This window comes from Saccopteryx leptura, chromosome 3 (assembly GCF_036850995.1).
Source record: "Saccopteryx leptura isolate mSacLep1 chromosome 3, mSacLep1_pri_phased_curated, whole genome shotgun sequence".
Taxonomy (NCBI): Eukaryota; Metazoa; Chordata; class Mammalia; order Chiroptera; family Emballonuridae; genus Saccopteryx; species Saccopteryx leptura.
This window is the reverse complement of record NC_089505.1, coordinates 364,285,935-364,298,299: the sequence shown is the minus strand read 5'-3', so window position 1 is coordinate 364,298,299 and position 12,365 is coordinate 364,285,935. Positions and strand designations below refer to the sequence as shown.

At 49.5% G+C, this 12,365-nt stretch overlaps 1 protein-coding gene across 1 annotated transcript in view; it reads left to right on the top strand.

The window, feature by feature from the left end:
• ADCY8 (adenylate cyclase 8) overlaps window positions 1-12,365 on the top strand; it is a 171,013-nt gene that overhangs the window by 57,395 nt on the left and 101,253 nt on the right. The window contains exon 3 of the mRNA XM_066379537.1: window positions 8,992-9,122. Within this exon, the coding sequence (XP_066235634.1) occupies window positions 8,992-9,122 (131 nt within the window). The remainder of the gene's footprint in view (window positions 1-8,991; window positions 9,123-12,365) is intronic.

The following is a 12,365-nucleotide window of genomic DNA, read 5'->3' as shown; positions in this document are numbered from 1 at the left end:
GCAAAGGACAAGGACTCGGATTCAACTCTTCCCGTTGTAATTTTCGACCTCTACATCAATGTGTTTTTATTGGAAATGGCACAATGCTTAGCATTGTTTCTGGTGTCTGAGAAAAGTAGAAACATTTGCGTGAAAAGACCCTTTGAGCACACTAAAAAGACTTTGAAATCCTCAAGCCATGAGAAGTGTTTAAAGAAAGATGTTTACAAGAGGATCTGCGTAAGCCAACGACTCCATGCCTAAGGCCCTCTGGTCTCGACAAAAGTGCTCTTGATTCCTCACTTCCGACTGAATTCCTTCAGGAGAGCGCGCCTGGCCGAGTGTCAGGCTGCCATTGGCTTACCGTTTTATTACCAAAGGAAACAAAGAGGCCTTCCTTTTTATTTCTATTGTTTTATTCCCTTCTTTATTTTTACTTTTTTTTATTCCTTTTTATTTCTTAATGCTCGAGCTGCTGATTTTGCAGACAAGGCCCCCAGCTAAAGGCACTGCGGGTGCGCTGCGCCTGGGTCAAGGTGAGGCTGATGGCAGAGGCCTGCGTTGCCATGTCACAGGGCACTCTACATCCCAAGAGCTAAGAGTGGGGGAGGGGACGGTAGGGAGTGGAGTATTTGTCCCTGACATCGTTTAAAACGACCAGTGAATGGGGGTCATAAAAAGCAGAACAACATATAGTCCTTTTACTATCAATATTATTTTCAATTCCCTACAGGCAGGCGGCCCCGCCTATAGCCTGCACCTGGAACTAACCACGCCCACTTCTCCCCCGCACACCCGTGGTCTGCTGCAGATGCTAAACGTTGACAAAACAGATCTCACTGGGTACTGATAATAATCCATTAAGGAGCTACCCTTATCCTTTTGCAAATGAGGAACCTGAGGTTTGGAGAAGTGGAGTAACAAGTGACAAGATCGAGATCGGAGCTGTGGCCTGGGAAGGAGGCGTGGCCTTGGACGCCTTATGCACTGGGGTCTCCTGGGCCACAGTAGACATTCAGCAGTGACTGAGCCAACAGAAGAATGAGGAAACAGCTTTGTCTCAGGACTTCAGCTGTGATAGATCTGGGAACTCACTAAGTGAAGAGACCTGGGAACATCTTAACTCCTTGAGAAGGTAAAAAAAAGGAAAAAGTCTCTGAAACCTGAGTTTTATGCCTCATCCTTTAAATGACACTCCATGCCATGGACTACATACAGACTCTAGAGTCACGCAGGCCATGGCCCAGGAGTTAACCCCTCAGATGAATTAAAACACGTAGGATGACCACCGCCATGTAATAAGCACTGGCTGTATACCAGGGGCTTTGTCGTTTAGTGTGAAAAACAGTCCTGAGAGGCAGGTATTATTGTTCCCATTTTGTAGATGAGGAAACTGAGGCTCAGAGGAGTCATATAGCATGGCCACAGAACGAATCAGCTGGTGGAGCTCAGGCAGGCTTCAACTCCAGCTCACCTGACTCCAAAAACCTTCAGTCTCTGCGTCTCTGAGCTCAACCAAAGTTCCAGGGATCTGGGACCACCTCCCAAGGAGACAGGGATGTTATTCCGGCCTCCCAACCTTCTTGCTGAATCATGCTGAAAAGAACATGCCTTTAGGAGCCTATTAGAGCAATCTTCCGCTCGGCTGTGCTCACACTTGGCTTTCAGAAACAATCACAGTTCTGGGTGAAAATTCCAGAAAGCCTTTAAGATATAAACTCACATGCCAGAGTCAAGATTTTTAAAATAACCAATTTTTAAAATATGTTATTATTAAAAATGTTGACCAAAGGTTTTTCACTGTATAGCACAGTGGCCTCGTGAATATTCCATCTGTTCCTTCTCCCCATAGATCCTGTGTTAATGTCCCTGCTCTCAGATATTTCCGCCTCAGCACCAATATACAATTAGGTTTCTGAGACAATGCTTAAAATAGAGCACGTTTGCCAGTGAGTTGAACAAACATTTGGGCTGTGATTCCAGTGCCCTAGACACTAATTCTTTTACAAATATTAACTCATCTCATTCTACACCAACCCTATGAAGAGGGATGCTATTGTGAGCATCTCCAATTGACTGATGGAGAAACTGGTAGAGAGAGGTTACGTCACAGAGTCAGGACATACGCTCATGATAAAGCCTGCTTTTTCTTCAGCTGTGTTGAGTCGGGTCTCGATCTCACTCTCACCAAAGGACTCTGCATAACATGGCCACCTCCTTCCTTACTAAGCCTGTGTTGGGCTCTTGAGATGGAGAAAACATGGGTTTGGTTCTCAAGTATTTCATGGTCTAGGGAGGGTGACAGAAGCCCAGATAAGAATTGTTCATTTCCTTTAGTGGAAGCAATCCAGAGTTGTGGCTGTGTGATTAAAGGGAAAAGTAGGGTAACATGGGGAATTATGAAAAATTCAGTATTTTATTTGTAACTTAAACATAAAATAATCAGTTCGTTATCTGCTCTTTTAAAATAAGGCCAAAGCATTTTATTTGAAGCGTAGACCTATTGTTTCTTATAGGGATCATAGGTAATAATTTAGGTAATCGAGATTTCTAATGGAGCAAGAATTTAAAAGTACTTGCAAAATTATCAGAGTGACTTCTGGAGTTTTATTATTTGTTCCACAAATGTCAACGGCTGTCCCGCCCCCATCTAATTTGGTAGCAATGTTTTAGTTATTCAGTGTTACTAAGTCTTCCCAAAGCAATCCATTCCATTTTAATGCAAACAATCTCTCATTTCTATTTACTTAATTTTTTTTAAATTTAATATCTAATTAAATTGAGTGCGTGCACACTAACAGATACAATTGACACGGCTGGGTTGGGAACCAGCTCAGTGGCCCCTGGTCAGCAGAGGGCTGCAGATGAAAGAGAAGCTGTGGGCATTTAGAGAGCTCTCTACCAGCTAGAGACCCTCAGCGCTGCAGTGGTCTGCTCCGCCCACGAGTGGGAGAGAGACACGGAAAAAAAGTAGACCCAGCATCAGGTAGTCCAGATTTGGACCCGATGGGGGTCATCCAGGAGAGCTTCTACGGCGCTCAGGTGGTACAGGAGCTGGTCCAGAGGTTGGTGCCGGTTCCAGTCAGGGCAGAAGGAGGCAGGTCTACATGGCACAGGAGAACTGGGCGGGTGGGGGCTGCTTCATGGAGGTGGTGTCACTCTAGCAGACGAGGTAGGAAGGCAGCCCGGGCATAGGTCCAGCACAATCAAAGGAATGCATGGCTCTTTGAATAGCTGCGTGGTCCAGAACACTGGGATGGGGAGCCCCTGTCGTAGTGACGAGCACATGCTAATTCCTGAGACTGAGCATTCAACGTTGTCTCTGCAGATCCAAGGTTTGACCTCTAGGTCTCCGTCGAGCTCTGAGTCTAGGTGATAAACCGTGCAGAAGCCCGGCTTCTCCTTCCTCTTGCCAGTCCTTAGCAAGGTCCCCAGGACCTCTTCTGCTCTGAGAGAACAGCCCTCCCCAACTCACCAGGTTGCCTGCCCACATTCCTAGTGAGGGCTTGTCCCTGAATTACTGTCACACGCTTGTCAAGCCCCTGCCTTCGCTGGGCTCTGGTACCGAGACTCACGTCTTGTGCCTGTTGTCTCTGAGACAAAGCCTGTGAGCCCCACCATGATATTTAGGACCATATCTGCCTTGTTTATCTCTATATTCATATAATCCAACATACATCTTCACAGTAGAATTTCAGTCAAGTCTGTTGAATGACTGAATGAATGATGAATGAATTTTATGAGAGGCAGTATACCACAGTCATAGCACTTGCTGTTCTCCTGTGGTCAAATAAGTTTGTAAAATATGATTTTTATGTTTGCATAATTTGGATTGGGGACTGGGTAACGCCAGGTATCTGTGGTCTGTGAAATTGCAAATCATCTTCCTGCTTGGGAAGGGCTGTTGTTTTGCTAATGTGTGCTGGAGGAGAGGTTTTTGCGCCAGAAAGTTTTGAAAAGAGAGAGCAGAAGAAGGAGAAGGAAGTCACGTTGGCAGAGTGAGAGCAGAGGAAATGCAGAGTGCTGAGGAAGAAGCCACGTTGGGAGGGAAAGAGATGGGGAACCAGAGCTGAGGCGCTTTGCGAGCTCCGCTGAGACTGGTGTGGCCTTTGATTCTAGGAGGAACCAGAGATTCTCCTGGCTGTGGAACCGGAGAATGGTCAGGGCTTTGTGAGCTCTGAATGAAGAGGGAAGTGTTTTCCCTGCCTGTTGGCTCGTCGGCCAATGTGAGTCTTGAATAAAGGAATGGCCCGCCATTGTTTGGCTCCACTGTTTCTTTACCGTCTGTCCGAATTCAGTGAGAACCTGCATGTGCATGGCCACGACTACTGGCCGTACACTCTGTGCCTGAAGTCTCTTTCCCTAGCTCTCCACAGGCTGGTCACTTCTGCTATTCGGGCCCCAGCTTAACAGTCACCTGGAGGAGTCCTTCCTTGACCAGCCAGCTAAAGCAGCACCCCCACCCCTTCACCTCCACCACGATCTGTTTATTACCTCTAGAATATTATCTCGACAGAGGCAAGTACTGTGTTGGTTTTGGTTTTCTGCTGATTCCCCATGCTCAGCCCTGGAGAATCCTTGACAAATATTTATATATGAAGAAGCGGATGAATTACCACCCAAGTTCCCAAGAGAAAAAGAACATGGACTCTAGTCTCCACCGTGCACTTACCGGGTGCATGACTTGGGGTCTCTGATATCACCTAAACTCTGAATCTCAGTATCCTCATATGCAAAATGGGGTGAAAACAGTAACTTCCTACCTCCCATGATAGACAATGAACACGAGGTTTTGATTAGATACTGGAAGCAAAAGGGGTGCTATGCAGTGAGCGATCAGTTAAGATAAGCCATTGCCTGTCACCCCAGAATAGGTCCCTCCCATGTGCCTGGACCTTCACCGCAGAGAGAGGTTAATCAGAAGCCTCTCAGTCTGCGAGAGCCTGGGAGAGGCCAGTTCTTCCTGAAGCACTCAGGTCCCGCTGCCCCAAGCCCCGAAGCCCGGCACTGCCCGCGGGGCTCCCCTGCTCCCTCTCCCTGCCTCACCGCGAGTATTTGCATAAAATAAAGAGCCTGGATCTCTGTGTTTTCACCCGGCCTCCCCAGGGTGTACTGTAGTGATTGGTGCTCATGAAGTCATTCTGATGCCATGAATAGAGCATGTCATGTGAGATGACTAAGATATCCAGACAGGAGCCACTGATCCGCTTTGAAACAACCTGGGTCCCTTTTCATGCAAATGGAAAAACAAACAAAGAACCCAGGGAGAAAAAGGGGTCCAGAATGGAGCTCAAAGGCCCCCCCCCCCGAGCCCCAGCCTGTCTCCAGGGGCACCGATCCCGATACTTCTGATCTCTCCCAAGCTGGGAGACCGTGGGATGTGCCGCAGCAGAAGTGGGGAGTGCGGGGAAGGGGCAAACTTTCCCATTTTCTTTACATTGTGTTTTCAGGGGATTTGAATTATGTCTCCCAAGCAGTCCGCAAATCTGAGAGAAACAAAAGTGTTGAAGATGGACTTGCTGTAAGCAGACTCCCGGCAAACTCCCATGGCTTGCAGAAAATGCTTTGCAAAGGAAGGACCCGGGGCAGTGGCCGGGTACTAACTAGCAGGAGTGGCTGGAGAGTTTTCCTATTTAAATGTTATGTTAAAAAGTCTCCCTTAGCCTGACCAGGCGGTGTCGCAGGGGATAGAGTGTCGGACTAGGACACGGACGACCCAGGTTCGAAACCCCGAGGTCGCCGGCTTGAGTGCGGGCTCATCTGGTTTGAGCAAGGCTCACCAGCTTGAGCCCAAGGTCGCTGGCTTGAACAAGGGGTCACTCGGTCTGCTGTAGCCCCCTGGTCAAGGCACATATGAGAAAGCAATCAATGAACAACTAAGGTGCCGCAACGAAGAATTGATGCTTCTCATCTCTTTCCCTTCCTGTCTGTCTGTCCCTATCCGTCCCTCTCCCTGTCTCTGTCACCAAAAAAAGTCTCCCTTAAAGCATCCATTTCCTACTTAAAGATTGACTTTCCATTGCCACTTAAAGAAGGATTACTTAACAAATAATTAGTCTGTCCCAGGGACTCTGCTGGGCCCTGGAAGGGTTGCACCCAGGAGTAGGACACAGCCTGTGCCTTCGCTGTGTCCATGTGTTTGTCTAGGAAATATTTAGTTGGCACCAACTGTTTCCAGGCACGGAATGCGCCTCAAAGCCGTGATTGTGTGAACAGGTTGCAAGTATCTGAAAGACTGAGTGAGAGAATGCTCATGAATACAGAATGGACATGATGACGGGGCATTTGGAAGAAGCGTGGCCCTGGGTCCGAAGATGGGACAGACGGCTTTCGGGAGAGGTACAGGCTCAGCACAGGAGCGCAGTGGGCACGTCCTCAATCAAGTCCTTTGCACGGGGGCAGCGTTACATAGAGCAGAGAGAAGGACGGGGATTCATACCAGGCCCCTGGGATACAGGGGTGGCCAAAGGAGCTCTACTGTTGTGCGTATGCGAAACAGAGTTTATCCGTGTATTATTATTTATTCATTATTGTACTATTTATTTGTGTTACAACTGTAGACCTACTCCTGCCCACCCCTGTAATTTATGTCATTGACTTCTCACCTCGTGAAGTGGGTGATATTGTGGCCATTTGCCAAATTAGGGACCCAAGGCACAGAGATGACCCGGCTCACCTAACACTATGTTGCCATGAAGTGTCACGTCACAAGCAGAATCCAACTCCCGTCAGACTCAAAACCTAGGCTTTCCCTTCTCGCCAAGGGTCTCATCAGGGAATAACAAGCACAGAATTGCATCCTGGTTCTGCCACTTGGTTACTGTTCGAGTCATTCATGTAATTTAACCTCTCCTGTGGTGGGTGGTTAGACAGACATGAGCAAAGCAAGGACGATAGGCCAGGTACAGAGGGTCGCCAGGGTGGAAAGCCCCGGGTGCCTAGCAACGGGCAAAACTGGGAAAACAAGGACCTCGCCCCCAGGGAAACCCCTCCTCCCCTAGCACGTTGTTGGTCATGCGGTTGGGACCCTCCCCTGGCACCTTGGAAGTCACTGACCTTTCCTCCCCTGGCACGTTGGAAGACATGTGGGTTAGCCCCCTTAGAGGGGTATGAACTAGGGGGCTGGAGGAAAGCCCTTAAGCATTTTGCTCCCAGGGCAGTGAGGTTCTGACCCTCATCAAATACATCTAGGCCTCACTTATGTTTCAGATCCAAGCCCAGAAAAACAGCAAAGCCACACAAGCCACACCATGGCTGACCTCAAGACCAGCTTCACTGACTACTGACCCCCTGCCCTGGTGCCGACCAATCAGCAGAGGCCACGACCCTGAAAGGACACATCTGGAGAGCTAATGAATATTCTATTGAGATCCTCCCCTGAGACCTCCCCTAAAATATTCACCCTTAAAAGCCCTTAGGGCAGAGGACCCCAGGAACTCTCGGGAGCACGCCCACGCCTTTCCCATCACCCTCCTCTCCCCCTACCCCCCAACCCAGGCATGTTACCTTTAACTTTCTCCTAAGCTCCCAGGGCCCCTTCTGTGGCCTCGGTAACTGTTTCCTGAGGCTATTTCTTCTACCTCTGTGACTTTTTCTAAGTAAACTGCCCTTAGAGTTTGAGTCTTGGCTCTGAATTCTTTCTCAGCCAGAACTCGAGCAGCGAGGTTGCTGAACCAAGGTCCGGTCTTAGCTCCAATGGTCCAACCACTGGTGTCGTTCTCGCCCCACCGCTCCCAGACTCAGCCTGTCCGTTGGGTGAAGATCATCTGTGCCTGCTTGTTGTCAGGGTTTTGTGAGGAACGGATGAAAGAAGGGACACTGACAATATTTAACATCCAGAAATAACTGAAGATAGGAGACACTGTGGTGACTAGAATATGCACCCGTCTTAAACTCAGCTCCACACCAGAGCGAATGATACAGCAGATGAGCCAGACTCCTGCCTACTGACCCCGACACGGCATCCTTTCAGGGTTTAGTTCACGTTGCTAGTTAAGCAGATATTGTGGTTTTTTCTCATCTACCGTGTGGGTCACCATGAAGACTATTCTCCTGTCATGTGGGAGGTCCCTACTTTCAGGCTGTGTGTGTCTCATTGCCTCTCCCCCTTGGTAAAAAGTTGGTGCCTCCTGAGCCTGGTTTCTCTCACAGGTTCAGTTGCAGTAAAGGTAGCACACGTTTTCCATCAGTCTCACCCAGAACCTAGCTGTTGCCATGGTTACGCCCTCTTTCTCTCCTGGCATCCTAGTTGGGCACCGACCCTATATACAGCGTCCCACAGCCCCTCTCACCTGGGCCCCTGCTGGACCTCCCCCAGCGGGCCTCTCTGCCTCTGCCCTTGGCTCCCCCCATGCAATTCACTCTCCAAGCCCCAGCCAGGATGGTCTTTTAAAACGTAAATCTGTTTGTCACTCCTCAGCTTAGGACTGTTTGGTGGTTTCCAGTTGTAGCTGGAATTAAATGCTGTAGGTCTCCCATAGGCCTCCAAGACCTAGCTACACCTCCCACCACATGTGTTGTCACTGCACCTTCTATTACCACCCTCCAATCACACCACTGCTCTTTTTTTTTGCCTCAGGACATTTGCACATGCTGTTTCCTTTTGCTGGAGCTATCTTCTGCCTGTACTATGTACTCTGCTGGCTCATTGCACACTTGTAGGTATCAGTTGTCATCAACCATAATACTCTGTGATCATGACCTGTTCTTGCATGGCACTTGTCACATTTTGTAAATGTGTCATATTTAACGTCTGTATCCCCTATGAAGCTCCACCATAGTAGGATGGCCGCCCACTTAGTTCACCGTCGTACACCCAGCACCCAGTGCAGTGCCTGGCAAATAACAAGTACTGTAGTCAATAGATATTTTTCATATTCATAGAATGGGATGAAACGAATAATTCCTCAGGAAATACAGCCAAGAGCCCCATGACGTCTACACCGTCCACCCACCCATCTGAGACTAAGCGGTCAGCCTAACAAGATGTCCCTCTTCATTGCTTTGTTCCAGGAGCGGCTCGTGCTGTCCGTGCTCCCCCGGTTTGTTGTCCTGGAGATGATCAACGACATGACCAACGTGGAGGACGAGCACCTGCAGCACCAGTTCCACCGGATCTACATCCATCGCTACGACAATGTCAGGTGAGAAACACGACGCCCCGCCCGTTCTCCGACGGATCCCTGCGCACCTGGCTGCTCTCGCCTCACTGCCCTGACTTCTGTCTGCCTGAATACCAACTCAGTGTTTCATTAGGTCGATTAACTCATTAACCAGTCGTTATTCATCAGAGAGTTCTACATTTCCAAATGGAGTCCCAAGAGGAATGTCAGAGAAATACAATTATATTTGCTCGTTGATTACTGCTTGGCTCCCCTGCAGTAGGCTTACCGGCCTTTACATTTTGAGTGGGGAAGTCTCTCTTTCTACTATGATTGGAAAACAGATCCCTGAATGCATTCTGGAAATCTCAGGGGTGATCACATAGGTCTCCTTTTTATATTCCTCAAAAGTATCTTTAAAACAATACCAAAAAAAAAAAAGAGAGAGAGAGAGAGAGAACTACATCTTTTTATTTCCTTTTTGCAAACATATTTTTGGCCAACCATCCATCTATTCATCCATCCACTCACCCATTTACCCATCTATCTACTTATCTATCCACCTATCCTTCTGCCCATCCATCCATCCATCCACCCATCCACTCATCCATCCATCCATCCATCCATCCATCCATCCACTCATCCATCCATCCATCTATCCATCTATCCATCCATTGATCCAGCCACCCATCCATCCACCTACCCATCCATGTTCTCATCCATCCACCCATCCACTAATCCATCCATCCATCCATCCATCCATCCATCCATCCAGCCATCTATCCATCCGTTGATCCAGCCACCAACCCATCCATGTTCTCATCCATCCACACATCCACCCATCCACTCATCCATCCACACATCCATCCATCCATCCATCCACCCACTCATCCATCCATCCATCCATCCATCTATCCATCCGTTGATCCAGCCACCCATCCATCCACCCACCCATCCATGTTCTCATCCATCCACCCATCCACACATCCATCTGTCCCCCACCAGCGTCCTCTCTGTGCCCAGTACTGCACTGGACGTCACGCTCTGTACTGAAAATCCGAGGGTGGGCTCCTTAGTGAGGCAGAGCAGCTTTAGAACCTCACTTCTGCCTCTCCTTTGTGTGTGCTCTAGGGAAATTTACACACTTGAAATCTCAGGACCTTTCTCCATAAAATGGGCATTTTAATAGCCACCTTGCTGTGGGTAAAGATATATACAAAGCATAGGACGAGGGGAGCATTTAGTAGAGCTTTAGGCATGGCGTGCACTGTTTCAGACATGTTTCCTAGTGGCAAGCAGGAAAGAACCCCACCCTGGCTGGTTTAACGGAAATGTGCTGAAAGGGCTGCCTGGTGGCTATGGAATAATTGGGGATGGACAGAGAGCTGGTCTCAGGAAAGGAGCTGGGATAAAGCCAGATGCAGAGCCCAGATCACGGCAGAGCACTAAGTGAGCATGAGACAGGCTTGCACTGTCTGAAGCGTTCATTGCCTGTGCCGCCAGCCCTGTCCCCGGCACAGCCCTGTCCCCGGCACAGCCATCACCTCTGCAGTTCCTCCAGCAGCCCCAGGAGCCCAAAGCAGCTGCCTTGGCCCTGCCCCCACTCTCTGCTCCCGGCACCACCACCGCAGTCCTGCCTCTTTGCATCTCAGGTTAAAGCCTGGGGCTGAGGTGGCGACTGGCTGAGCCCTGTCACTGGCAAGCAGTGACAGGAGAGCACACATCTGATACATTCAGCTCGGGTGGAACTGCCTCTCCCTCTCGCCAGATATCATTGCGTGGAAATATCCCAGATGGAGAGGGAAGATTGCACATTGATGAGCTCAAAAAAATCCAAGGTGTCCTCTTAGTTCCTTGCTTGTCAGCTTGGTAGGAGAGAAGGGAAGGACGACATTTCCTGCTTCGCTGGCGTCCCCGGCTGTCCTGCTCCTGGCAGCCAGGGGCGCTCTTTGGGAAGCAAGTCCAGCAGAGAGAGTGATTCTAACACAACCCTCTTAGCAGGAGAATCAGTTTACAGGTGGTTCTCTGGGTCTCATTCAAGAGCTGAGCTCCACGGCTTTCGATGCTCGGGTTTGCCAAGAGCCCTTTGTTAAATAGTAGTGGCTCCAGTGAGAGATACATCCCCAGATCTTGGGAACTGGTCCCACAGGTCATGGGAACTCATCAATACCAATTCTAGAACAACAGGTCCCGGGCAGAACGTACAATGATATGATAACACAATGTGGGGTTCTGGTATTAAAGTAAGCAAAGGATGCCAAGAGATCGTGAAAGGAGGAAGACTGGGAGGCGCAGTGAGAGGTGGAGGGGGCAGGTGGCTAGAGAAACCTTTCAGAAGATGACTCTTAGTTGCCTTATTTAAAATTGAGTCAGCCACGTGAAAAAGATCAGGACAGGAAACCTGGGTGGAGGGACCAGCACAGGTGAAGGCAGGACAATGGTCTAGATATCTAGAGATAGATGTAAAATGTGTGTATTACACATTAGTATAAAAATAGAGGGGAAATATATATATATAACAAATTAGGAGAGTACCTGTCACCATGGAGGAAAAGGTAGGGGAAAAAACTACCCTTAATTAAGGAAAAAAAATGGAGACAATACACAAGCCAGCTCACCCCACCCACATACCCGGGACCCTTAGTAACGTGCAAGCAACAACACGTCCGGCTTTGTTTCTGCACTAATCAGTGTTCAGTGCTCCCTTTCAGTCCAGAACAACGGAGGTTACTTCTGCCCCCCTTCCAACCCCGCTCATTCATTTTAAACCATTGAACTGAGTTCTGTGGCTCTGAGACCCTTTCCTGGACGTTCACAACACAATGAATTAAAATTGGGTTTGCTGCCCAGCCGTTCTCAGCGGCCTCCGCGGTGGTAAGAGGAGCTGTTGGTAACAGAAAAAGAATCTGTGGAGGTGCCTGCCGCCACTCCGGGCCTTCCCCCGACACGGCCCACCCCCCACTGCCAGCTTTTCTCCCAGAGGCAGCCCCCACTGATGGGGCCGCTGCAACCCACCGCAAGGCTGCTGGGTGCCGAAATCAGGCCAGGGCTGAAAACCTAGGAGAACGGGCCTTGGCCTGTGTCTGAGAACAGTCAGATCAGCGGCTAAGCCCCGCCCCCCAGGCCCCAGCCCCCACTGATGGGGCCGCTGCAACCCACCGCAAGGCTGCTGGGTGCCGAAATCAGGCCAGGGCTGAAAACCTAGGAGAACGGGCCTTGGCCTGTGTCTGAGAACAGTCAGATCAGCGGCTACGCCCCACCCCCCAGGCCCCAGCCCCCAGAGCG